Source organism: Pongo pygmaeus, chromosome 19 (assembly GCF_028885625.2).
Source record: "Pongo pygmaeus isolate AG05252 chromosome 19, NHGRI_mPonPyg2-v2.0_pri, whole genome shotgun sequence".
NCBI lineage: Eukaryota > Metazoa > Chordata > Mammalia > Primates > Hominidae > Pongo > Pongo pygmaeus.
The window spans coordinates 70,956,967-70,984,698 of record NC_072392.2 but is presented as its reverse complement, the minus strand read 5'-3'; the positions used below and the strand labels follow the sequence as shown (position 1 = coordinate 70,984,698).

General features: G+C 47.6%; 1 protein-coding gene and 1 long non-coding RNA gene across 9 annotated transcripts in view; one reads left to right on the top strand and one right to left on the bottom strand.

Moving 5' to 3' along the window:
• Positions 1 to 27,346, top strand: part of SP2 (Sp2 transcription factor) — a 35,434-nt gene extending 8,088 nt beyond the window's left edge. Inside the window, exons 3-11 of one of the 6 annotated variants that reach the window (XM_063656978.1) lie at positions 5,420 to 5,486; positions 10,736 to 10,812; positions 11,580 to 12,554; positions 18,396 to 18,708; positions 20,381 to 20,555; positions 20,810 to 21,003; positions 23,181 to 23,277; positions 24,397 to 24,521; positions 25,130 to 27,346. In XM_063656978.1, the coding sequence (XP_063513048.1) occupies positions 10,750 to 10,812; positions 11,580 to 12,554; positions 18,396 to 18,708; positions 20,381 to 20,555; positions 20,810 to 21,003; positions 23,181 to 23,277; positions 24,397 to 24,521; positions 25,130 to 25,170 (1,983 nt within the window). In that variant the 5' untranslated portion in view covers positions 5,420 to 5,486; positions 10,736 to 10,749 and the 3' untranslated portion in view covers positions 25,171 to 27,346. Of the gene's footprint in view, positions 1 to 4,330; positions 4,454 to 5,419; positions 5,487 to 10,735; positions 10,813 to 11,579; positions 12,555 to 18,395; positions 18,709 to 20,380; positions 20,556 to 20,809; positions 21,004 to 23,180; positions 24,522 to 25,129 lie in introns of those variants that run through there. The other 5 variants (XM_063656979.1, XM_063656977.1, XM_063656975.1 and 2 more) reach the window with 5 other exon arrangements.
• LOC129016621 (uncharacterized) overlaps positions 3,330 to 27,732 on the bottom strand; it is a 33,216-nt gene continuing 8,813 nt past the window's right edge. For all 3 annotated transcript variants that reach the window (XR_008494911.2, XR_010124771.1, XR_008494912.2), the window contains exons 2-4: positions 13,878 to 13,996; positions 7,505 to 7,543; positions 3,330 to 3,992 (exon numbers count right to left, since the gene is read on the bottom strand). This is a non-coding gene — a long non-coding RNA (uncharacterized LOC129016621). The remainder of the gene's footprint in view (positions 3,993 to 7,504; positions 7,544 to 13,877; positions 13,997 to 27,732) is intronic.

The window sequence follows — 27,732 nt, the reverse complement described above, 5'->3', positions numbered from 1 at the left end:
AAAAAAAAAGTAGAAGTAGCCATTAGGTTTTTAGCAACATGGAGGTGTCTGGTGGTGTGAACAGTTTTGGTGGCATGCATGGGGAGGGTGTAGCCTGGTTGGAGCAGGTTTAAGAAAAGCTAGCAGGAGAGAAATTAAGGACAGTAAGTATAGGTAACTCCTGCAAGGAGTTTTGCTTGAAGAGAAGGGGAGACGTAATGGATCTTAGCTGATGAAGGAAATTTTAACCTCTTGATGAAATTGTGGACATACCTAAGGGTCATTGTCTGAGGCTGGGGGTCTGAGATGGTGGGGTCAGGGGAGATGGGAGGCTCAGTAAAGGGTTAATGTGGAGACAAGATCTCCATTCCTTACTCACCTTCTTGCTTCTTTCGGCCTGTGGCATAAGCAAGCCACTGCCAAGAGTTGTTCTCATTTAATGAAAGCCATTGAAATTTGTTTTACTGTTATTGGGCTCTTTTGCCATGGTTTTAATTTATTTGTTTATTTAAAATTTTTATTATTATTTTTTAAAGACAGGGTCTCACTCTGTCATCCAGGCCAGAGCACAGTGGTGCAATCATGGCTCACTGCAGCCTCGACTTCCTGGACTCAAGCAATCCTCTCGCCTTGGCCTCCTAAGGAGCTGGGACTACAGGCACACACCACCACACCCAGCTAGTTTGTAAACATTTTTTGTAGAGATGGCATCTTGCTGTGTTGCCCAGGCTAGTCTTGAACCCCTGGCCTCAAGTGATCCTCCTGTCTCGGCCTCCCAAAGTGCTGGTATTACAGGCATGAGCCACCGCGCCCACCTTATAATGGTTATTGTGATTACTGAGGTTTGCTTCTCATTGAAATATTCAGCACAATTTGGAGTCTTTCACTACCAAGGTTGCTGCTTTCTTCATCCAAATGGATTCTGTTATCCCATTTGTCAGCTTTCTTTGAGGTCCAACTTTGTTCTCTAAAACCAGCCAGGGCATGCTTTTCCCTCACCAGCTCTGAATTCTTCCAGGCTAGGCAACTGGAAAAGCCTGGGCTTAGAAACTGCTTTGTTGGCTTACGGCCCAGCTGAGCTGACCAAAATAGCCAAGAGAAAGACTGTTTGCACAGTGTGAAATTCCTCCAGGGGAAATACCATAGCAAAAGGCCAAGAAAGCCAGAGCCACAATGGCAGGAACCCACAGGCAAAAAAAGCCGAGTTACCCCCAAGGCCTGGGTTGTGGAGATGGAGCCTAGTTCCCTCCAGAAGGAAAAGCTTCCTAAAGCCTACTGTTGTGGTATTTCTGTAGGTGCTTTTTCTTATTTGCTGGGTCTCAAGAGTAGCATTCTCAGTGAAAGGAACAGTCGAACAGCCTGCAGCCTGGTGGCCAGGGCTCAGAGGTCTCTCTTCCTGTTACGTGCTCTCTCCAAGTCAGGCCTAGAAAGACCCGTGGGACAGGGACACACTCCCAGCTCTGTGTTGATGGGACAGTGCTGAAGGGTGCCTGGAGTATGCACTGGCAGGTAGCAGGGTCACCTGACCCAGATTTGAGGTGGGAGGAGGTCAGGAAAGGCTTTCCCTGAGTGAGAGTATAAATGAGCTCTGAAGGACAGGAGCTGGCCGGCAAATGGGAGAGAGTGTGCTTCAGGTTCCAAGTGAGACAGGGTGGCGTGTTTTCATTCCAGAAATGAAAAACTGAAGTGTGTGTTGGGAGAGTTGGAAGGGAAAGAGGTCAGGAGGGAGGATCAGGGAGGGACCGGTTGTTCTGGCCTTTATAAGTTTATCACAAGAGCATCAGGGAACAATTGAGGGGTTAATTAGGAGAGTAGCTGGATGGTATTTGCACTTTAAAAAGAGCCTTCTAACCAAATTGTGGAGGCTGGCTAAGGGAGAGGCCAGAGGCCAGGAAGCAGTTTTAGAGGCCGTGGGCAGTATCTCAGGTGGATCATGGTGATGAGGATGGGGAGCCTGGGTACACTATAGGGAGATTTGTCTATGAGGTGGAATCATGAGGACTTGATGATTGGTTGGCAGTGAGGGGGATACTCAGGTTTTGTCCTGATTGGAGATACCAGAAGAGAAGCTGCTTTAACCCAGGATATTCATACAGCCCATAGGCACTGAAGGTGTCTGTGAGCCATGTGCCAGGCCTTGGTGTCTGCAGTTCAGTGGTGTAAACAGACATGGCCCACCCTGGGGAGCCCTCGCATACATTGGGCTCATGATTAGTTAATGGGTGGTGAGTGTTCCCAAAGGAGTTAACCTCATCTCAGGGGTCCAGAAAGGCCTCTCTGAGGAAATGGCTTGCCTGTTACATAATGGCTCTTAAATTATGCTGGGAAAGTCAAACAGCCAGAGACCTGAAGGGTGAGGTCTTACAAAGAGCTGTAAGCAAGGAAAGACGGCTGCAGAGACTAAAGTTTTTCAAGGATCTGGAAGAAGGCCTGTGGTGGCTGAGGGTGAGAAAGCTGGACAAAGAATGGGCAAAGCTGACAGCTCAGTGCTCCAAGTGTCTGTGGCCACCCCTAATGGAAGACCCACAGAGGGCTGGATGTACAGGTCTAACACGTGGAGCAGAGATCTGCCAGACACAGGCCTATGAGTTGCCAGCCTGTGGAAGGTATGTAAAGCCATGCAAGTAGGCATGGTCACCCAGGGAAAGGGTGCTGGGTGAGGAGAAAGGACAGATGTTGGGGAACATCAGTATTTAAGGGGTGGCAAAGGAAGAGGAGCCCACAAGGGGAAGAGGTGGCAGGAGAGATGGGAGAAAATCCATGGGAATTTCAAGGAAGAGGCACTGGTCAGAGGGGCTGTTGGATTGAGCAGCAAGGAGGTCGCTGGTGACCTAGGCAGGTGCAGCGTGAGCACAGTGCCAGGGTGGACGTCCTAATGCTGCCGGGAAATGAGTGAGTAGGGAAGGAGGGAGGGGACGGCAGGGTGCCAGCAGTTTTTCTACCAAGTTTGGCCAAGGAGGTAGGAAGAGAAGGCTGTGCTGGAGGGGACAGGAGGTAGAGGTGGATGATCAGTAGTACATCAAGAGTCCAGAAACTCAGGGGATGCTTTTCTGCTGGTTTTGGAATTAAATTGGTTTCCAATATGGGAAAGGAATGTTGTGTGTGGTCCCATCAGGCACCTGCAACCCCATCCCTATCCCATGCTGCCTTCAAACCTTGTTTGATGCCCCTGGAGTTTTCCTTGGAGCCTAAGAGAGGTACTATTGCTTGCATAGTAAATCATTGTAAAACTTCACCAGCCTGGGGACTGTTGGGAAAGTTTTAGCCAACCTAACTTAATGAAAAGTCTGAATGATATAACTTTGAAAGCAATGCAGCTTTTTCTTTCAAGAATATGCACTAATCCCACTTACCTATGTTGTTAAGTGTCAGTTTCAGTGACCGGATGTAAACTACTGTTAAAAGCAAGTGGCACTATTAAAATGGCGGAAGTGGTATAAAACAATTATTCTGACTAAGGGTCCCTTTGCAATCTTTGAACACCATTTAGGCTCGCTTTAAATAGTATGAAGGAAAAGTTAAGCATAATTTATGTCCAAATTGTATATTTTATGTCCAAATTGTATATTTTAAATATAAGGTTCCAAATTAATGAGGTTCTAAAGTGCCTTTGATCATAGTCTTGCAGTGAGGTATCTATGCTACCTCTTCTTAACCACTTTTCATTTCCAAACATCAGTGGGAAATGCCTCTCTTTTCCTTTTCATGGTTAATTCCAGGAGATTAATTCTGTAGTGGCAGGGAGATCAGTCTCTCTTTTGGTTGCCCAGGTCTGCAGCCTGTGGCCATAAAGCTCTGAGTGACACTAGGGAAGGTACTTGCAAACATTGGTTTGAGATCTGTAGGAGTATTTCAGGAACCAGCTGGGGAGGAAAATGAAACCAAGCTGAAATGGTGCAACGTCCAGCGCCAGCAGTCTGCAGCTTACTTCAGTAGATTCTGCTTTAACTTCCTAACTGAAGAGTCACTCAGAACCCAGCCCAGTGTCCAAACAGTTGAGTCCAGGGTAAGGACTGCAGAGAGGGAGAGAGGGAGATGATGATGAAACGCTAGGCCCGTTTTTATTTCGTCTCATTTCATTTACACTCTGTGCGGATCCTATGTCCCTTCTGTTTTATAATAGAGGATGTCTAAGAGAGTCATTCACTAATTTTAGCTAAGCAAACCTGAGCCCTGGGGGAGCCTCCTGGGAGAGCCATTGCCTTCCTTTGCAATTCTGCCAGCAACAAACTCATCTTGTATTTTTATCAGCAACATGGTCTGAGAAGTATAAAAATCTTTTTTTTTTTTTTAACTTATTTTAAATCACTGCAGTTTCTTCCAGTGAATAAAATCTTTTTTTTTTTTTGAGATGGAGTCTTGCTCTTGTCGCCCAGGCTGGAGTACAGTGGCACGATCTTGACTCACTGCAACATCCGCTTCCCGGGTTCAAGCGATTCTCCTGCCTCAGCCTCCTGAGTAGTTGGGATTACAGGTGCGCACCACCACACCCAGCTAGTTTTTGTAGTTTTAGTAGAGACAGGGTTTCCCCATGTTGGCCAGGCTGGTCTCGAATTCCTGAGCTCAAGTGATCCGCCCGCCTCGGCCTCCCAAAGTGCTGGGATTATAGGCGTGAGCCACCGCGCCCGGCCATGAATAAAAATCTTAAAGATCATTTGGTCCAACTTCCCACCCCATCTCAACATCCTGACTCCAGCAGGGACAGGTGTCCTGTCTCTGGTTAAGTGATTCCAGAGAAGGGAGAACATAGTACCTCAGAAGGCAACTGATTTTCATCTTTTCAAAGTTCTCTCTTGTGTTAACTAAAATCTTCCTCAAAATGTCCACACAGGAGTCTTGGTTCTACCCTTTGAACCCATGTCCCCACTCTGGCACCCTGGCCACAACCATTGCTGCTGTCTTCTGAACAAGCTCCAGCTGAAAATCCCCCTTTTAAAATGTCCCTCAGAACAGAACCTGATGCTCCAGATGTGGCCCAAGTGTGCAAACTACAGGAGGATATTATTTTTTTGTTCTATGACTGAACGTTTAGAAATGCAATCCAAGATTGCAGTAGCCTTTTTGGCAGCCATATCTAGATTGTGCTGGCCCCCATTCAGCTTAAAGTCAAAACCTCTGGGGCTTTTCCACATGGCACTATTAGGCTCTTTCTGCCCTATATGCATATGACTGGTTTTTTAACCTAAGTAGAGAACTTATTTTTTTTAATATACTGACAAGGTTTCACCATGTTGCCCAGGCTGGCCTCAAACACCTGAGCTCAAGTGATCTGCTCACGTTGCCCTTCCAAAGTGCTGGGATTACAGGCGTGAGCCACCGCACCTGGCCAAGACTTATTAAACTTTAAAGCCATATGTGCCTTTAAACCCTTGATGCTGTCATATAAATTATTAGAGCTTCACAGAAATCCTAGAAGGATGACATTACCTTTGTTTTACAGAGGGCACTAGGAGGAGGCTAAGAGGGACCATCCCACTAATGAACCACACAGTCAGAATCTCATTTAGGTATGGAGCCTGATGTTCTTAAACATTGTACCTACCAGTTTTTTAAGATGTCCTTGAATCCTAATACTGATACCCATTGTGTTTACAATCCTTCTCACTTTTGTGACATCTGCAAGTTTTTTTTGTTTGTTTTTTGATACCGAGTCTTGCTCTGTTACCCAGGCTGGAGTGCAGTGGCACCATCTCGACTCACGGCAACCTCCGCCTCCAAGGTTCAAACAATTCTCCTGCTTCAGCCTCCCAAGTAGCTGGGAGTACAGGCATGCGCCACCACACCCGGCTAATTTTTTTGTATTTTTAGTAGAGACAGGATTTCACCATGTTGGCCAGGCTGGTACAAACTCCTGACCTCAAATGATCCGCCTGCCTCAACCTCCCAAAGTGCTGGGATTACAGGCGTGAGCCACCACGCCCGGCCAACATCTGCAAGTTTTACTTGTCGTCTAGATCTTTGCCGAACTTGGGTGGTGAATACCATTCTAAAGCCTAAGTTTTCCAGCCTGTAGGGCACAAAACCAATTTAGTGGGTCACAGCCAGCATTTAAAAAAACGAAATAGAAAAGAAAAATATCACGTTCCATCACATGTAATAAGGGAGTTTTGTTTCAGGAAACTCATTGCATGAGCATGGGACAGAAATGTGTGGTGTATGTATGCATATGGTGGGTCTTGATGCAAATTGTTTCTGTAACTGTGGTTCCTGGTCTGATAGTTTGAACACTACCACTCTAAAGGAAAAATGGTTTGGGGTTGGCTTAGATTATTTTCATTATAATATTACAACTTAATTTTGTATGAACATGAATCTGTGTGTCAGCTCATTGATCTAGCTCCTATAAAGTTCACACATGTAACTACAAAAAAAGCCAGTAAAATTCAAATTATCAGCATCATTCTAAGAGGGTGATGTTTGACTGAACCCAAATCATTGCTTTTCCTTGTAAGCATGGCACAGACTTGACACTTAGGCTCCTTGAGTTCTGCACACCCATCCTGTAGCGTGTCACTCAGGGTAACACAGTCTTTCCACTGCTTCTGAAGTTATGTCATCTTTCACTTTGCACAGATGTATCGTGAACTAAATGTGCAGAATGAAGTTGTCCTAATTAGCCCACACAGTGCACTTGTAAACACACACACAGGCCCTGGAATGTGCAGGACTTGGTTATGCAGCAGTTACCTGGTGATCTATGGTATATGTTCATTTTTTAAAAAATGATTGGGCTGGGTGTGGTGGTTCATGCCTGTAATCCCAGCACTTTTGGAGGCTGAAGCAATGGGATTGCTTGAGCCCAGGAGTTCAAGAAAAGGCTGGGCAACATGGCAAAACCCCGTCTCTACTAAAAATACAAAAAAAATTAGCCGGGTGTAGTGGTGGGTGCCTGTAATCCCAGCTACTCGGGAGGCAGAGGTTGCAGTGAACCAAGATCATGCACCCCAGCCTGGGCAACAGAGTGAGACTACATCTCAAAAAAAAAAAAGATTGGCTGGGCACAGTGGCTCACGCCTGTAATCCCAGCACTTTGGGAGGCCAAGGCAGGCGGATCAGGAGATCAGGAGCTCGAGACCATTCTGGCTAACATGAAACCCCCTCTCTTACTAAAAATACAAAAAATTAGCTGGGCGTGGTGGCGGGCACCTGTAGTCCCACTACTTGGGAGGCTGAGGCAGGAGAATGGCGTGAACCCGGGAGGCAGAGCTTGCAGTGAGCAGAGATCGCGCCACTGCACTCCAACCTGGGCGACAGAGCGAGACTCCGTCTCAAAAAAAAAAAAATCATCACAGTGAAAACACGAGACAAGAATAAAAAGGCCTCTGCGGAGATGCCTGTGAACCCTGGTCCTGAGACCCACCCCAGTTTGAGACACCTTGCAGCAGCAGACTTCTCAGCACTTAGGTGGAGGCATGCTCAGCTTAGCCCCAGACAAACTAGACTATCATATTGCCCAAGTTTCCTCCTTGTTTGTTCACAAGACTATCATGAAAATGTCAGCTAGATGCCTGTTGAAATAAAATACCTGATGTACACCATGCTCTTGATGTATCCATTCAAAATCCTACAAAAAAGAAACAGATTTGTTCAGCATGACCTGTTCTTCTATATTACAATGCTATTCCCTGTGGTCACTCCTTCCTTTCCTCAGTAGTTACAGTACTATTCAATCATTTGTCCTAGGATTTTGCCAAGGATCAGTGCCTGTAATATTACAGGATCTGCATATATAATTTTGCCCAGAGCTGCCCTCCAGCTCCATACACATTTGCAGGTGTGTCTGCAAAGTCTTCCCTCCTCTGGAGTACAGTTTGTGTGGACTTCAGGCCTGGTAACCATATAAGGCACTGGTGTGCTTTCTTACCAGCTCATCACCTATCCAGGGCTTCAGTTTCGACTTCGCCTTTTTTTTTTTTATGGAGATGGGATCTTGCTCCATCACCCAGGCTGGAGTGCAGTGGTGTGATCACAACTCACTGTAGCCTTGACCTGTCAGGTTCAAGCAATCCTTCCACCTCAGCCTTCCAAGTAACTGGGACCATAGGCATGTGCCACCATATCCAGCTAATTTTTAAATTTTTTGTATAGACGGGGTCTCCCTATGTTGCCCAGGCTGGTCTCAAATTCCTGGCCTCAAGCAATCCTCCCAAAGTGTCCAACACTTCACCTTCCCAAAGTGTTGGAATTACAGGCACGAGTCACTGCGTCCAGTGCCTTCACCTTTTCTTTACCTTTCCCCATTTAAGAATTGTTCTTCCAAACAGAGAAGCCTGAGGCCAGCCAAAATGTGAACGGTTCTGCTTTCCCAATATGTATCCTTTGTTTGTTCGTTTTTGAGATGGAGTCTCACTCTTGCCCAGGCTGGAGTGCAGTGGTGCGATCTCAGCTCACTACAACCTCCACCTCCTGGGTTCAAATGATTCTCCTGCCTCAGCCTCCCATGTAGCTGGGATTACAGGCACCTGCCACCACGCCCGGCTAATTTTTTGTCTTTTTAGTAGAGATGGGGTTTCACCATGTTGCCCAGGCTGGTCTCTAACTCCTGAGCTCAGGCAGTCTGCCTGCCTCAGCCTCCCAAAGTGCTAGTATTACAGGCGTGAACCACCACACCCAGCCCAATATCTATCCTCTTTTTGCCAATTTCCTTACAAGGACTCAACCCCTGCGCCTTTTTGTTTGTTTTTTTAAGAGATGGGGTCTTGCTATGTTGCCCAGGCGGGAGTGTTTTGGCTATTCACAGATGTGATAATAGGGCACTGCAGCCTCAAATTCCTGGCCTCAAGTGATCCTTCCATCTCAGCCTTCCAAGCAGAATGCACCCTGAGCCTTTTTGTTTCTTTGAGTCTTCAAAGTAATATGCCTCTTATTTCTGTACTTACTGAAATCTGCTTTCCAAAGGTCTAGGATTGAAGTCTGACTCTGCCTGGTGTTCTTTTCCTTAGTGATTTATGAACTTTAAGATGGCATAGATTCTTTCTCCTAAAATTCTCATGACTTTCGTTTTCCTGATATTGTGTTTCTTTCTTTTTAAAAAATTTTTATTAGGGATGGGGTCTAACTGTGTTGCTTAGGCTGGTCTTGAACTCCTGGGCTCAAGCGATCCTCCCATCTTGGCTTCCCAAAGTGTTAGGATTACATGCATGAGCTACTGTACCTGGCCTCTTTTGGATGACTTAAGTGCACAGTAGCGAGTCCCTTCATTACTTCCTCAACCTTATTTTTCTTTATTTAAGAAAAAAAGTATAATAGAATATATTTATCATGGGAAAATGAAAAAGTACAGAAAAACAAGGTGCGAAATGAGTTTAAGTCAAACAAAACTCAACCACTAGGAGATAATGGCTTAAGACTTTTTCCTATTTGATTATATTCATATATAGAAATATATACACTTTTAAACAAAAAATAGAATTTACTCTGTTTTCATTCTCCTTGTTATATCCAGTTAGTCATTAGCTTTACTGAGTCTTGGTTGATGCCTGTTGGGCCATACCTATTGTACTATGTAAAAATGTAAATTCAAGTAAAGAATTGACCCATGAGGCCAGGGATGGTGGCTCATGCCTGTAATCCCAGCACTTTGGGAGGCTGAGGCAGGTGGATCACCTGAGATCAGGAGTTTGAGAACAGCCTGACCAACATGGTGAAACCCTGTCTCTACTAAAAATACAAAAATTAGCTGGGCATGGTGGCACATGCCTGTAATCCCAGCTACTCGGGAGGCTGAGACAGGAGAATCACTTGGACCTGGGAGGTGGAGGTTGCAGTGAGCCAAGATCGTGCCATTGCACTCCAGCCTGGGCAATAAGGGTGAAACTCCTTCTCAAAAAAAAAAAAAAAAAAAAAGAATTGACCCATGTGCTGTATATGCTGCCTGGGGACAATGGCCTTTGTGGTGAAGGCTGAGCATAAAACACCCAAGACTTGGCAATGGAGCAGGTGTGTCCTCCTTGTCAGAAATCCTGGCTGAGCGATACTTCCCTCCCAGTTTTGGCATCTGTCTACAGCAGGAGTGAACAGGAGGCTTGAGTTTGAGCTAGAGGATTAGCTGGGGAGCTCTCCACTGCCCACCATAGAGGAGCTCCAGTTTAGCTATGGAGAGCCATCAGTGCCCAGCAGAGAGGGCATAGCTGAGTTACAGAAGAGAGTCCTGGTATAATCTTGGTTATTTTTGTGTTATCTCAGACTCTATGGTGGCTGGAGGGGGCAGTCCAACGACAGCAGGACCAGCTGTCCTCACAGCCTCAGATCGCTGAGTCTGAGGAGAGGAGAAAGTAATCTATTGAAATAGATGTAAGGCTGTCAACCCAGGGTGGGGAAGTCTGGGGAAAAGTCATTAACTTCTCTTGGAGAAGCAGCAACAAATAGAGGCAAAAAGAAAATCTGGCTAGGTGCAATGGCTCATGCCTGTAATCCCAGCACTTTGGGAAGCCGAGGCGGGTGGATCACCTGAAGACAGGAATTCGAGATCAGCCTGGACAACATTGTGAAACCTCCATCTCTACTAAAAATACAAAAATTAGCTGGGCATGGTAGCAGCACCTGTAATCCCAGCTACTCAGAAGGCTGAGGCAGGAGAATCGCTTGAACTTGGAAGGGGGAGGTTGCCGTGAGCCTAGATCATGCCGCTATACTCCAGCCTGGGCAACAAGAGCAAAAATTCCGTCTCAAAAAAAAAAAAAGAAAATCTGAGGCAAGTGGGCTTGTGTTCTTTTTGGGCATTTTATACATTACTCCATCTCTTTTCTTCCAACAGATCCACAGACCAGCATGGCTGCCACTGCTGCTGTGAGTCCCAGTGACTACCTGCAGCCTGCCGCCTCCACCACCCAGGCGAGTAGGCAGTGGGCTCCGAGGGCTTGGGGCTGCAGCATCCTGGACAGACTCACCGAAAACACTCTCTCTTCACTGTCTCACTATAAATACCCTAGGTTATGAGACTGGGGACGGTTCAGTTAGCCACATTTTCTTTACTGAGAAACCATGGCCATTTACCTAAGGTGCCGCAGTTGGGCCAGGGGGAAAAACAAGGATTAAACTCTGTGTTCCTTCCACCAGACCTCACTAAAAAAGGAAAAGGAAAACAGAGGCTTTCTCATTGTCTCGAAAGTGTAGCCCTCCCCAATCTATAAAGTTACATGTTCTGAGTACTAAAAAGCACTTTATTGAAGTATTTATTCCTCCTGTTGCCCCTCCATTTTTTCCTCCCTCCTTTCCTCAGTTGAGCAATCAGGGACCCCTCAATCCCTGGGGTGGGCTAACAAACTCCATCTAAGAGCCAAACATGCTTCAGTGTCCTTAGAAACAAGGCCAGCGGGGAGTAGGAAGTCAGCTCGCATTGTTAGTTTACCCTGTCTGTGGGGTGCTGCCAGGGGTTCCTTCCTGAGAAAGACATTGCCCACCTTTTCTCCCTTACTTAATGGAGAAACCAGTAGAGAAGGGGAGACAAGAGCCAAGCAGGGGAGGGTGCTGGCAACATGCCTGCCCCGGAGGTGGGGAAGACTGGCGTGGAATGCCGCCAGGAGGAGAGGATCATGGGCAGAGGCGGCTGGGCAGCAGGCCTTCCTGTCTCACTCCTTTTCTCTGCTGTTTTTTTGCAGGACTCCCAGCCATCTCCCTTAGCCCTGCTTGCTGCAACATGTAGCAAAATTGGCCCTCCAGCAGTTGAAGCTGCTGTGACACCTCCTGCTCCCCCACAGCCCACACCGCGGAAACTTGTCCCTATCAAACCTGCCCCTCTCCCTCTCAGCCCCGGCAAGAATAGCTTTGGAATCTTGTCCTCCAAAGGAAATATACTTCAGATTCAGGGGTCACAACTGAGCGCCTCCTATCCTGGAGGGCAGCTGGTGTTCGCTATCCAGAATCCCACCATGATCAACAAAGGGACCCGATCAAATGCCAATATCCAGTACCAGGCGGTCCCTCAGATTCAGGCAAGCAATTCCCAGACCATCCAAGTACAGCCCAATCTCACCAACCAGATCCAGATCATCCCTGGCACCAACCAAGCCATTATCACCCCCTCACCGTCCAGTCACAAGCCTGTCCCCATCAAGCCAGCCCCCATCCAGAAGTCGAGTACGACCACCACCCCCGTGCAGAGCGGGGCCAATGTGGTGAAGTTGACAGGTGGGGGTGGCAATGTGACGCTCACTCTGCCCGTCAACAACCTCGTGAACGCCAGTGACACCGGGGCCCCTACTCAGCTCCTCACTGAAAGCCCCCCAACCCCGCTGTCTAAGACTAACAAGAAAGCAAGGAAGAAGAGCCTTCCTGCCTCCCAGCCCCCTGTGGCTGTGGCTGAGCAGGTGGAGACAGTGCTGATCGAGACCACCGCGGATAACATCATCCAGGCAGGAAATAACCTGCTCATTGTTCAGAGCCCTGGTGGGGGCCAGCCAGCTGTGGTCCAGCAGGTCCAGGTGGTGCCCCCCAAGGCCGAGCAGCAGCAGGTGGTGCAGATCCCCCAGCAGGCTCTGCGGGTGGTGCAGGCGGCATCTGCCACCCTCCCCACTGTCCCCCAGAAGCCCTCCCAGAACTTTCAGATCCAGGCAGCTGAGCCGACACCTACTCAGGTACCACACCCCCTGTACTGTCCTCCTCCTTCTCCTCTGGTTATCTCTTTTTGGCTTGCTTTGAAGATGATGCTGATCATCTCCCAGCTTGATCTGACCTTTGGGAGTCAGTATCTTTTGGGGTGGGCAGTAAGTGGCCGTTTCTACCTGACAAATGGGCTCTCTTTAGTTCACAGGGCCAAGTGCTGCTTATCTTTAGAAATTCGATGAAACATAGGGATATTTTGGCCCTTTTTCCTTATGAGTTGTTTTTTTTCAGGGGATGGCCGGGGGATAGATACATACTTTTTAATAACGCTTATTTTTGATTATAGAACTACATACTCAAAACGTTAGCAAGAATGAAAACATTCCAGTCCATAGAATTTTATGTAAAGTAAGAAAATTAATGAGAAAAATGCTGATCATTATTAATGACAAGAAAAAAACAGGAAGAGCAGCCTAGCTTTATAGCAGGAATATTTAGGCTATATTCATCTGGAATGTTTGTTTGTTTTAGGGTGTTTTTTTTTTTTGAGATAGGGTCGTACTCTGTTGTCCGGGCTGGAGTGCAGTGATGCGATCACTACAGTCTCAATCTCCTGGGCTCAAGCAATCCTTCCACCTCAGCCTGAGTAGCCAGGACTACAGGTGTATGCCACCATGCCAGGCTGAGCCACTGCTTCCTGCCAAACTGGGATGCTGAATTTAACAAGAATGTTCTTATTTTTGGCATTTATTAATGTGCTCTAATACTCTGGAATCTCTTTGGCTCTGTGAGGCAAGTTTTATTCTTTGTGCATGCCTGCTAAGTGCCAGTAATTGTGCCCATGTTGCAGATGGATAACCCAGAACTCAGATAATTTATGAAGTTTCCAAGATCAAATAGGGCATAAATGACAGGAACCAGGAGTCAACTGAGATTTGTAACTTCAGATCCCACACTCTTCCATCTTCCACCTTGACTCTTGTGTCTTATGTGTAGCAGGTGCTACCATTAAAATTGAGGAGTTTTTTTTTAATATAAAAAACAGTTCCTGCCATCGAGGAATGTATGACCTAGTTGTCTATAGAGGAAGAACCGAATGACTGAGAGTGGGAAGTTGTGTAATTTCCTGGGTGGAGAAGAGAGCCCTTGAATTTGAACTGTGGACATAGAAATCACACAGGAATTCACCCTTCTGGCATATTTAATGTTGCCAGGTATTTTTTATAAGTCGTTTATCACAATATCTGTGAATTCCCATGATCAGACCTACCTTACAGGTGATATTTTATGTTGCCAGGTGATTTTTTATAAGTCATCTATCACAAATATCTGTGAATTCCCATGATCAGACCTACCTTACAGGTGAAGAATTGTGGCACCTGCTCAGGAGCACATCCTCGGCATTGCCTCCCCTCCCTTCCATGAGGTCCCATATCTTGAGGTTGATGGAGACAGGACTAAAACCCAGTCTTCCCTAAGGAAATAATGATACATATGCAGAAAGATTTAGCTACAGTATTATTTTTTCATGACTACACAGCTTTATATCATCCCAACATGCTGATTATTATACAACTGATACCTTGTTAACTGTATATATCTAGGCTGTTTCCAATCTTACAGCTAAATAAATCCCTGAAAGTGGGTCAAGGACACATACATTTTTTAAAAATTTGTATTCTATATTAAAGGTTTGCAGTCTGTGACCAACTTTCAAGCCAAATCTAGCCCACCCACCTGTTTTTGTAAATAAAGTTTAATTGGAATGCAGACACGTCCGTTTGTGTTGCCCTTGCACTACAGTAGTAGCACAGTTAAGTAGCAGAGACAACATGCCCCGCAAAGCCTAAAATATTTACTCTCCAGCCCTTTATAAAAAAAGCTTGCTGAACCTTCAGATGCAAATACACACACACACATGCATGCATGCACGCATACACACGCATGCATGCATACACACACACACACAAAATCAGACATAAAATATCAGTGATTTGAAAAAGGGGCCCATATCAGAAAACTGGGAATGAGATTTGCATATTTACTAAGAAATGGGCCAGGTGATGTAGTTTATGCCTGTAATCCCAGCACTTTGGGAGGCTGAGGCTAGAGATTGCTTGAGCCCAGGAATTCAAGACCAGCCTGAGCAAGATAGCACGACCCCATCTCTACAAAAAAATTTAAAAATTAGTGAGGCATGGTGCTACACACCTGTAGTCCCAGCTATTTGGGAGGCTGAGGTGGGAGCATCACTTGAACCCATGAGTTCGAGGCTGCAGTGAACTATGATCATTCTACTGCATTTTAGCCAGGGTGACAGAGACCCTGTCTCTATTTAAAAAAAAAAATTTTTTTTTTTAAAGAGACGGGATGTTTGTTAGCTTTTAAGTGAGAAGAAGCACAGTCTTAAATAATCCAGGAATTAAAAATAACCCGAATCGAAATCACAACAGGATTTTTTTTTTACAAAGAACTTTTTTGCTTTTGACTCATTTGAGTGTAAATTGCCACCATGATCCCCCTTGTCATTTCTGAATGCTTTAATTCCTACACACAAGGACATTCTACATTACCACAATACAATTGTCAAACCCAGGAAATTAGCAATGAAACACACTACTAATTCCAAGACCCCACTCTGTTTTCACCACTTGCCCCACTAATTCCTTTGTGGCAAAAGGATCTGATCCAGTATTACACATTACGTTTAGTTGTCTCCTTAGTCTCTTTTGGTATGAAACACTTCGTCATTCTTTTTTTTTCTGTTTTTTTGAGACAGGGTCTCGTTCTGTTGCCAGGCTGGAGTGCAGTGGCGATCTTGACTCACTGCAACCTCCAACTCCTGGGTTCAAGTGATTCTCCTGCTTCAGCCTCCCGAGTTGCTGGGATTACAGGCGCGTGCCACCACGCCTGGCTAATTTTTTTTGTATTTTTAGTAGAGATGGAGTTTCACCATGTTGGCCAGGATGACTTCCTCATTCTTTACTTGACCATCATGACCATGACTTTTGAAGGCTAAAGGTCAACTTTGGCCATTGGCAGCTCTTTCAGGTCGGCTCTTTTTTTCTCTTTGGCCATTGGCAGCTCTTTTCAGGTTGGCTCTCTGCAACCTCCGCCTCCTGGGTTCAAGCGATTCTCCCGCCTCAGCCTCCCGAATAGCTGGGATTACAGATGCCCGCCTCTGCGCCCTGCTAATTTTTGAATTTTTTTTTTTTTTTTTTGAGACAAAGTCTCACTCTGTCACCCAGACTGGAGTGCAGTGGCACCATCTCGGCTCACTGCAACCTCTGCCTCCCGGGTTCAAGCAATTCTGCCTCAGCCTCCCGACTAGCTGAGACTACAGGTGAGCGCCACCATGCCCAGCTGATTTTTTGTATTTTTAGTAGAGACGGGGTTTCACTGTGTTAGCCAGGATGATCTCAATCTCCTGACTGTGATCCGCCCGCCTAAGCCTCCCAAAATGCTGGGACTACAGGCATGAGCCACCGCACCTGGCCAATTTTTGTATTTTTTTAGTAGAGACGGGGTTTTACCATCTTGGCCAGGCTGGTCTTGAACTCCTGACCTCGTGATCCACCCGCCTCGGCCTCCCAAAGTGCTGGGATTACAGGCGCGAGCCACCACACCTGGCCTTCGGGTCGGCTCTTATATCCCTCTGACAGGCTCTCATTCTTTTTTTTTTTTAATAAAATCAGCTTTATTGAGACATTCACATACTATGAAACTTACCCTTTTAAAGTATACAATTCAGTGATTTTTAGTATATTCACAGAGTTGTGCAGCCATTACTGCTATATAATTTTAGAACATTTTCATCACCCCAAAAAGAAACTCTCTACCCTTTTGCCGTCACTCCCCATTTATTTCCTCCTCTCTGCAGCCCCTGACAACTACTAGTCTATTTGTAATGTTTTCAAGGTTCATCCATGTTGTAGCATGTGTCTGGTGACTGGCTTCCTTCACTTAGCATGTTTCAAGGTTCATCCTGTTGTAGCATGTGTCTGAACTTCATTCCTTGTATTTTCCCAACCTCAGCCTTAGGGTCAACAATTTCTTCTCAGATTCCTGGTTCCTCTCATTGAAGGATGTGATTGCCTCTTTTTAATTCTGTCATTGTCTTCCTCCTCATTTATTTATTTATGTCATTATGGACTCACGGATTGCTGCTTTTTTGTTTTTTTGAGATGGAGTCTCGCTCTGTCACCCAGGCTGGAGTGCAGTGGCACAATCTCAACTCACTGCAACCTCCACCTCCCAGGTTCAAGCAGTTCTCCTGCCTCAGCCTCCCCAGTAGCTGGGATTACAGGCGTGCACCATCACTCCCGGCTAATTTTTTTTGTATTTTCAGTAGAGACGGGGTTACACCAAGTTGACCAGGCTGGTATCGAACCACTGACCTCAAGTGATCTGCCTGCCTTGGCCTCCCAAAGTGCTGGGATTACAGGCATGAGCTACTGCACCCAGCCAGATTCCTGTTTTATTCACTGGATTATAATCTGTTAAGATTATTTTGATGTTTTCATTGACCTAGATTTGGCCAGTGGGTGCCCCTTTAAGCTGGCTTGTATCTTTTCAAGTCCCCACCATTTTGTAAGCATTTCTTTACTTTCTGGTACAAGTGTTCCAAGCTTTTCTTGTACCTTCCCTGCCCCAACCCTGGAATCAGCTATTTCTCCAAGGAGCCTGGGTTCCTTTTAGTGGAGCATGTGAGTTAGAAGCTAAGGCCTGGGTGCTAGGTAAGCTCATTGCTACTGGGCATGGCTGGTCCCAGCCCTTCTCAATGGACACAGCTAGGAAGTATATATAAATAGACATACCTATGCAATGTCTACATAGATAGATGTAGATAAACTTATATAAGGACACACACACACATATATACACATACACATATACACACATTTGAATCTATATTTCTCTGTCTATATATATTGAAACCCATGGGTTTCTACCAATGTCTCTAATTCCCATCTAGCACCACAGTGTTCCGTCTAGCCTTCTCCCTTTCCATAACTCCCTTCTGTGACAGTGAGAGCCCTCACTCCTATTATCCTTAACATGCTTCCTTTCTGGATAAGTCCTCGGTATGCAGCCAGTCTCCCACAGCCATTAGCTCTCCCATAGGGACACCCTCCTCAGCCTGCCACCGCCATTCCCTACCCACCACGGACACCCTCCTCCCCACTACAAATGCCCTCCTTGTCCTGCTCAGCCTCTAATATGCATATTTTTAAGGTTTTTGATACATATTCCCAAATTTCCTTCCAGCAAGGTTAGCCCACATCATACTTCCACTCCTAATATACAAGTGTCTGTTTCCTGCTGTCTCACCAACAATGAGCATATTTTATTTTCCATGTTTGTCAATCTGAATTGGAGAAAAGTTGTTTTTCATTAATATGTGGCTCTTTTTTTTTTTCCGATTACAAAGACCGGAAACTTTTTTTTTTGAGGCAGCGTCTTGCTCTGTCACCCAGGCTAAGTGCAGTAGAGGAATCATAGCTTACTAAAACCTGGAACTCCTGGGCTCTAAAATGTGGCTCTTAAAAACTAAAGTGAACCTGTGTCATTTGTTTGATGGTCATTCACAGTGCACTGCCTTCTAAATCTCCAATTCTGATTCTTGGCAATTACTTTTTCCATGCTAAGTAAATTCAACGTTTGATTTCAAATCAATAGTCAACATTCGCCAGCTTAGTATAGGATGCCAGCAGCCCTTTGTTGAGCATTAGCTGTGTATAAATGTAGGTTTGGGTGAATTGAAGAGACTCAGCGGACAGGCGCCCCCAGTTCTCACTTGGGCAGGGACATTTGAAGGCCCCAGGAACCTAGTCTCTTCCGGGCACTGATTTTTTTTCTCTGGCCCCTCCCAGGTCTACATCCGCACGCCTTCCGGTGAGGTGCAGACAGTCCTTGTCCAGGACAGCCCCCCAGCAACAGCTGCAGCCACCTCTAACACCACCTGTAGCAGCCCTGCATCCCGTGCTCCCCATCTGAGTGGGACCAGCAAAAAGCACTCAGCTGCAATTCTCCGAAAAGAGCGTCCCCTGCCAAAGATTGCCCCAGCCGGAAGCATCATCAGCCTGAATGCAGCCCAGTTGGCGGCAGCTGCCCAGGCAATGCAGACCATCAACATCAATGGTGTCCAGGTCCAGGGCGTGCCTGTCACCATCACCAACACAGGCGGTGAGGATGGCCTCTGTGGCCAGGGTATTGGCAGTGGTACCTACTCCTAGCAGGTGGAAACTATGGGCTGGCCCCGGGATTTCCAGTAACAATAGTGAGGATGCTGTCCATCATTGCTTAAGCGTACGTCCACCTGCAGCTTCTCACCTAGTCCTTACAGTAGCACTCAGAGATAGTTTAAGGCACATGTCCCCATCTGACAGCTGAAGACAGAGAAGATAGATGTACTCGGAAAACTTTCCAACTAACATCCAAACGCAAAGATGGCTTCTTGAAGGAGAAAGCCTTGAGTTAAGGTTGGAAGAAAAGAAAAGAAAAGACTGCCCTGGCAGTCGGAATAGTTTGTGCTGCACTTCAGTTCAGTGGTGAGATTTATGCTGTGAAACCAGCCTTGCAAATAACCAAAGGAAAAATTGGAGCAACCTAGCAAAAATGGCTTCTTATGTAGTGGGAACTCTCTGAATTTCTCTTCATCCTTAATGAATTTTTTTTTTTTTTTTTTTTTTTTTTGAGACAGAGCCTCGCTTTGTCGCCCAGGTTGGAGTGCAGTGGCACGATCTCTGCCTCAGCCTCCCGAGTAGCTGGGATTATAGACGCCCACCACCACACCCGACTAATTTTTGTATTTTTTGTAGAGACGGGGTTTCACCATCTTGGCCAGGCTGGTCTTGAACTCCTGACCTGGTGATCCATCCGCCTCAGCCTCCCAAAGTGCTGGGATTACAGGTGTGAGCCACCGTACCCAGCCCATCCTTAATGAATTTTTAGCACTTTAACACATTTGCTTTTCCCTCTTGAGGTGACCCCCAAGAGGATAAGGCATCCTAGAGGATCTGATTTTCCCCAAAGCCCATAGAACTGTGTCCTCTTTTGTGTTTTGTTTTGTTTTGTTTTGTTTTTTTAAGACATGGCCTCAGGGCCTGGCTCTGTCATCCAGGCTGAAGTGCACTGGCATGATCATGACAATGCAGCCTCAGCCTCCTGGGCTCAAGCAGTCTTCCTACTTCTTCTTCCTGAGTAGCTGGGACTACAGGCATGTAGCACCATGCCCAGCCAATTTTTTAGTTTTTTATAGAGATGGGGGTCTCCCTGTGTTGCCCAGGCTGGTCTTGAACTCCTGGGCCCAAGCAATTGTCCTGCCTGCCAGAGTGCTGAGATTACAGGTATGAGCCACTGTACCTAGCCTGTGACCTCTGTCTTTTTAACAGAAATCCGTGGAGACTTTCCTAAAAGCAGAGTTGGTATCTCACAAGGGCCTAAGGTTGGAGGAGATTCAGGAAGAAATGTCTTAAGACCCTTCGCAGCTGGAATCATGTGGGCAATATGCTAAAGCAAATTCTGCCTACATAGTACAGTGGTTCAGGGCACTGACTTTGAAATGGTCTTCCTGGGTTCAGATCTGGGTTCTACCACTTACTAGCTGTGTGATCTTGATATGTTATTGAGCCTCAGTTTCTTCATCTGTAAAGTGCCGATGATAGTACCTATTTTATAGGGTCATGAAGATTAAATGAGTCCCTATACAAAGGTCCTTAAAATGATATCCAGCATATAGCAGGCTCTCAAAAATAGCTGCTGTGATTATCATCTTTGTCATGTGCAGAAGGGCAGAAGGGTTGACTCGAGGTTTCAGGCTTCCTCACCCTGAACTCTGCCCCCTTTGTCCCCACAGGGCAGCAGCAGCTGACAGTGCAGAATGTTTCTGGGAACAACCTGACCATTAGTGGGCTGAGCCCCACCCAGATCCAGCTGCAAATGGAACAAGCCCTGGCCGGAGAGACCCAGCCCGGGGAGAAGCGGCGCCGCATGGCCTGCACGTGTCCCAACTGCAAGGATGGGGAGAAGAGGTAATTCAAGGAGAGGGCCCAAGCCACAAGGCTGGCCTGTGTTCCCCAAGCCCCTCCTGGACAGTTGTCCAGAGCTGCAAGCTGGCACAGACCAGGCAGGGAAGAGCTGGCAGCTCTGTGCCACCTTGCCCCCTGCCTCCTTGTGCTCTCTGACCTGACCCCACATCCTCACTGCATCCTGTTCCTGTCCCATCCTCTACCTCTTTTCTCTCCTCTTCCTACTCCCTCCACTCCACCCTCACCCCAATTCTCAGGTCTGGAGAGCAGGGCAAGAAGAAGCACGTGTGCCACATCCCCGACTGTGGTAAGACGTTCCGTAAGACGTCCTTGCTGCGTGCCCATGTGCGCCTGCACACTGGCGAGCGGCCCTTTGTCTGCAACTGGTTCTTCTGTGGGAAGAGGTTCACACGGAGTGACGAGCTCCAACGGCATGCTCGCACCCACACAGGTCAGCCCCCTGCCTTCGGGACCCTCCACCCACAGAGGTCAACTTCCTGCCTCTCCTCCCACCCCTACTCTACTGGCTTTAGTAACATTGACACTCCTGGAACTGCCACATTGAGCAAGAGCTACAGACTATCCAGGGACGACATAGGAAATTATTTTCAAGCCATTCCGTTATCACTGTTGTTTCCCCAAGTAATGGGAAAGGAATAGTTGTCATTGCATGACACAACCTGATGACTTTTGCCATGTCAGCATAGTTATTTAACAAACACTGACATGGTGTGCCAGGCACAGTACTAAGCACTTTACTGATTACCTCAGTTGATCCTGGTGAGGACTTTATGGGAGGATACTTTGTTTATGCCTTTTTTTTTTTTTTTTTTTTTTTTGGGAGATGGAGTTTCGTTCTTTTGCTCAGGCTGGAGTGAAGTGGTGCAATCTCGGCTCACTGCAGCCTCCACCCCCTGGGTTCAAGCAATTCTCCTGCCTTAGCTTCTCAAGTAGCTGGGACTACAGGCACCCACCACCACACCCAGCTAATTTTTGTATTTTTAGTAGAGACGGGGTTTCACAATGTTGGCCAGGCTGGTCTCGAACCCCTGACCTCAGGTAATCCACCCACCTTGGCCTCCCAAAGTGCTAGGAATAGAGGCGTGAGCCACTGCGCCAGCCTGTTGATGCCCATTTTACTGAGGCATGGGGAGGTGGCCCAGTCACACAGCTAGTGACTGGTGCAGCCAGGTTCAAACCCAGGCCCTGCCATGGCTTTTTTTTTTTTTTTTTTTTTTTTTTTTGAGACAGGGTCTCACTCTGTCACCCAGGCTAGAGTGCAGTGGCACAATCTTGGCTCACTGCAGTGTTGAACTCCTGGGCTCAAGCGATTCTCCCACCTCAACCTCCTGAGTAGCTGGGACTACAGGCATGCATCACCACACCTGGCTAATTTTAAAATTTTTGTAGAGACAGGGTCTTACTGTGTTGCCCAGGCTGGTCTCAAACTCCTGGACTCAGATGATCCTCCCTCTTCTGCCTCCCAAAGTGAGATATCACAGTTGTAGTTTTAGGTACTAGCAAATCAATGCAAAACTATTAAAAATATTGATCCAAGCTGGGCACAGTGGCTCACACCTGTAATCCTAGCTCTTTGGGAGGCTGAGGCAGGTGATCACTTGAGCCTAGGAGTTCGAGACCAGCCAAGGCAATATAGCGGGAGCCCATCTCTTAAAAAAAAAAGATTATACATCTACCACCTGAAATTGTCCTGGGTATCCACAGTGATCCACACATACACTTTGGCAAACAGTGCTATAGTGAATGCCCGCAGTGAGCAGACACCTGTCCTGGGGCTAGAGGGCTGAGGGAAGCGTGACCCAGAGCTCCGGCTCCTGGCCAGTGTGGTGGGACAGGTCCTACTCCCCAAAAGGCAGAGGAGTCAACATTCCACAGAAAAGCAGTTGGGGTCAACATGGTTCCAACTAAGTGAGTGCTCAGGGCTGGCAAGGTCAGGGTGGAGTGGGATTTTCCTGCGATGGGGAGGATGCTGATCCAGGTTCAAAGTCAGAGGGACAAAAGAAGAAAGCAGGCAGACAGCCCTGCACGGGAAGACTCTTAGGTGCAGAGGCTCCAGGGACAAGGAATGGGAATGAAATAGACTGGAGAGGTCAAATGGGGGTCAGAGAGAAATGAGAATTGATAAAGAGATTTAGATGAGTAGGGGCCAAGCATGGTGGCTCGTGCCTGTAATCCCAGCACTTTGGGAGGCCAAGGTGGGCGGATCACTTGAGGTCAAGAGTTCGAGACCAGCCTGACCAACATGGCAAAACCCTGTCTCTACAAAAATACAAAAATTAGCTGGGCGCAGTGGCGGGCATCTGTAGTCCCACCTATTTAAGAGGCTGAGGGAGGAGAATTGCTTGACCTGGGAGGTGGAGGTTGCAGTGAGCGGAGACTGTGCCACTGCACTCCAGCCTGGCCAACAGAGTGAGACTCCATCTCAGAAAAAAAAAAGATTTAGATGAGTAGGCACCAGTGAGCAAATGTGAGAGCAGGAGGCGGGCAGAATGTGGTGACAAGGCCATGTCAGCTTGATTGGGTGCACCTCACATGCACCCCACCTTTTTGGGCAGAGACAGGGTCTGTGCACAGGGTCTGTGGGTGATGGGCATCTCCTCTTCCCAGGGGATAAACGCTTCGAGTGTGCCCAGTGTCAGAAGCGCTTCATGAGGAGTGACCACCTCACCAAGCATTACAAGACCCACCTGGTCACGAAGAACTTGTAAGGCCAACTGCGGCGGGAGGCCCTGAAGATGCAATCCCCCACCTGTGTCCTCCCTGGGCCCCTGGTGGAAAGGAGCCCTGTGGCTGCCTTGGGCCTGCCCTCAGCCCCACTCCTGTTCTGCAACTGTCCCCACAGGAAGGGGCCCTGTTCCCTGTACTGTCCTCCTTCTGAAGCCCCTTGGCTCCGCCTTGGCCCTTCCCCTCACCATGAGCTCCCGGCCTGCCCAGACTGTGGACACTGGCCGTGCCCAATGAGACGTTCTAAACCAGGACGCGTGGGAACCCTTATTTCCAAAGGAAAAACATGCATTTCACTCCGTCGAGGAGCAAAGTGAGCCCCTACCCCCCACCCCGATCTCCGCTCCCAGCACTGCCGGAGTCGCATCGTGCCATGCCCCTCTCCTGCACCTCCCTGGCCCTGCCGGCCACTGTGGACGCCCTGGGGCTCGGCACCCACCTCTGGAGAGACTCGGGGCCACCTCCACTCCATGTGCCCAGCCCCGCCACAACCTCTCCTCCAGCACATTCCAGCTCTATTTAAAAAGTAAAGACACCTACCGACTCCTCCTGATCCCCCTCTTTTTCTATGGAGAACGTTGCCTTATACTCTCTACTTCAGATGATGAACACTGTGTACTGTGTGTGCTTTAAAGAAGTTTTATTTAATTGCTCCCTTCTTCCTTTCCTTGTTATTCACCTCCCTGATGCCTGCTTTCAGTTGAGGGTTGGGGGCAATGATGAGCATATGAATTCTTTCTCACTCTAGCAGTTCCCTTTTCTAAATGACACAGCATTTAAACTCAAATCTGGATTCAGATAACAGCACCTGCACATCCTGCACCTCCTCCCTCTCCCTTCACCTCACCCCTGCCCGGCCCAAGCTCTACTTGTGTACAGTGTATATTGTATAATAGACAATTGTGTCTACTACATGTTTAAAAACATATTGCTTGTTATTTTTGAGGCTTTTAAATTAAACAAAAATCCAACTTTATTTTTAGTTGTAACTGCTTGAGGTATGTTTTATGAATTAAGTGACAGATTTGTTATCCTTTATTAACGTACTTTGTTGGTCAGCGCTGGGCTGACAAAAATTTTTTCTTGCTAATAAATTTAGTTGCCTGAGGCAAAATCTTCAACTTGGCAGTTCGGCTTCCTTTGTCTCTTCCCTTGGAGAGCTCGGAGAGGGGACTCCAGAGGAGGGAGCTGTGGTCTCTCAGAGCGATCCACACTGGGACCAAGGTAGGACCTTGCCCTCCTGACCCTCGGCAAACCCAGGCCACATGCCCAAAAGGGGCTGCGGCCACATGTACCTCATGACACTGGCATGAGCCCCCAGAGCACCTCCAAGGGCCAGGGCCCAATGCAGGTGTTCCTGCCTTTTTCTTCTGTAAGCCAGTTTTGCCTGTACACAAAGCAGATACGAAGAGCCAAGTCACAGCAGTGACCTCAGCCAGCAAGTTAGCTCTTCCACCCACCTCCCCAACCCCTGGAGGAAGGCATTGGCCTCAGAGCCCATTAGTAAGAAGCTTAGAGAGGAGAGCCAATGGGGCCTTGGCTCAGTCCCCTCCAGAAGGCTACAGTCTGGCAAAAATGCATTTCCCCAAGGGCCAAGGGCCAAGGTCCCTTCCCAAAGTGAAGGGCGAGGCAGGTTCCTGGGAGGGCTTGGCAGCAAGAGAGGCCTGGAGCCCAGCTGCACCCGATAGAGGACTCTGGCCACAGATTCTGGTTCCTTCTATATCCCCTGCCCAGTAACCCAGAGAGGACAAGAAGTTGATTGTGCCTTTTGGTTTTAGCAGATGCTACAAATCTGAAATTTTGGTGGGAATTTGTTTTGCTTTGTTTTGCAGAGCTAATAAGAACTCAGGGGTTGCGATGTTGTGCAGATTAAGATTGGAGCTAGCTCAGTACATGTGTTTAAGCCCCACAGGGCCCTGAAGAGCATCCGGCCTGAAGAGACAGGCAAGTCCACCTCAAGCATGTAGAGGACAGCATGTGCTTTCACTCACCCTCGAAAGGACACAGCTGGGATTGCTGTTCTGTTCAGGAGTGGTGAGGCTCGTTTTGAGCTGTCCATTCCCCTGCTCTGTTCCCTTTGTCACCAGCCACCTGTGTCTGCCAGCAAACAGCTTTTCCTTAGAGCCAGTCAACCCTCAAATGGCTGAAAAAGTAAAAAGCCCACAGATCTCAGATGGATCCAGGTTCTCTGCCCTTCCCCTCTTCTTTGTTAACAAGCAGGGGGCCTTTCCTATCCCTACGGAAGCCGTTTGGGCAATACTAGACCACCAGCTGAATCTACCTTGACACAGCAGCCTCTTCCTCAGCCCCCCAGCTCTGCATCTCATCACCGCACTGGCAGCAGGTGGAAGACATGAGGTGTATTTATTCCTCATGCGTGGACTGCATGACTAGAAAACTGCCTTGCTGTGTTCTGAATAAGGGGATTGGTAGAGACAAGGGGAATATTAACAAAGTGACCTCTTTCTGCCACATGTTTCCCTTGGCTTTGCTCTCAGGCACAAAGAATGATCCTTTCCTGGGAGCTGATTTCAAGCCATGTGCTTTATGCTTCCAGTACAGAAACTGACCTGACTCCCCAGCATCATTTGGAAATGAAGGTGCCAGCCACCAGCTGGGCAGGATGAGCATTTCCCGTGTAGGATTTCCCTTCTCCAGTGAGATGGGGGTTCAAAAGTTATGTCTGGTCATCTCTGCCTCCCTTGGGATGGCTAAGAGTGAGAGAATGTATTCTGCCTAGCTGAGTGATGGCACCAGGAAAGCACAGAAAGACTTGTGGGCGAATTAACCCTGCTGTGGCTTTAACCTATCCATTATTTGAGAGTTGCAGGGGAACTGTTGAAGGTGTGATGCAGTCTAAGCTCACCCTAGGCAAGAGGCTCCCACAGACACCTGATCCTGATGGGCCCTTGATGAAAATCTGGGTGCAGTTCAAGGGTAGGGGCCCCACATGTGTAGTTCCTCCTCTGTCCTCTACCATCCCGTGTCATGTGCACCAGAGCCCATCCTTCATGCCCCTCCTGTCTGTCCAGCTGACACTTGGCATTGCGCTCATTATACCAGAGCCTAGGATTCCATGCCTGGAAGAAAGGGGGACTGGGCAGGATTTCCCTCCCAAAGGCAAATCCAGGCATTATATGTACTTTTTTTTTTTCTTTAACAAAACCAGCAAATGGGTCTTCCTTGCCCTTCCTTCAAACCACCCAGTCCATTTTTACAATCATCTTTCCCGCTGGGCACAGTGGCTCATGCCTGTAATCCCAGCACTTTGGGAGGCCGAGGCGGGTGAATCACTTGAGGTCAGGAGTTCGAAACCAGCCTGGCCAACATAGTGAAACCCTGTCTCTACTAAAAAATATCATAATTAGCCAGGCGTGGTGGCGCATGCCTGTAGTCCCAGCTATTCGGGAGGCTGAGGCAGGCAGGAGAATTGCTTGAACCCAGGAGGCAGAGGTTCCAGTGAGCTGAGATTGTGCCACTGCACTCCAGCCTGGGTGACAGAGCAAGACTCTGTCTCAAAAAAAAGAAAAAAAATCATCTTTCCAGTGCCCTTGTGAGGCCCCAGGCTTGTTTGATGACAGTGCTGACGTTACAGCCCGCCACACATGACATATTTTGAGAAAGACAGGATGGAGCAAGAGAAGGGTTCAGACCTATCCCCAAGCCCAGGGTAGATGTGTAGGAGCCCTGAGCGGATGGATGCAAGCTGTCCTGGTCTGAGTGCAGAGAATGGGGTGTTCAGGTTCTCCATTTGAGTCTTCCACTGCCCAAACCTGAGGCCCCTTTAAAGGTTGCCCCTTAAAGTTGCCACACCCAGAAATTGGGCCAAAGAAGTTAAGCTGTTGATTATTTCAATTCTGAATAAAAATGAAGGCGTCTTCTCTGCCTCCTAAGGCCTGGTCTGATCTTGGCTCCTTCATCACTAGAACCTTCCTGAGCAGTGGTCTGGGACCCCTCCCCTTCCTCCCTCCACCTGTGTTTCAGAGCCCTCCTAGTCAGCATGGGCTTCACCTCAAACCCCACTGCTATTCTCTCTTCTTCCTGGGGTTCACCTCAAGCCCCACTGCTATTCAACCCCCCTCTTTCTCTTCAGCTTCAAAATAGACTCCTGCATGTATCTTGATTAAACACAGGCCCACTGCAACCCCAGTGCCTCAGGGACCAGGAGGGAAACTGTTTTTAACCATAAGGAAAACAAAGCAAGTACTGTGGTCAATGTCAGTGACTCTCTGCTTAGGGCAAATATTGGAGTGTGTGACTGCAAAACTGGGACATCCACCCCCGACTACAGGGGGTGCCCCTACTCTGCTTTGCCCAGTTGGTGCTATGTGAGAATGCAAACTCTTGTGATTTTTGTAAGAGAAGCCAGAAATGTGGAGTTTGAGGTGGAATCTGATCTTTCAATGTTGGCTCAATTGTTTAAAAATACAGCAGG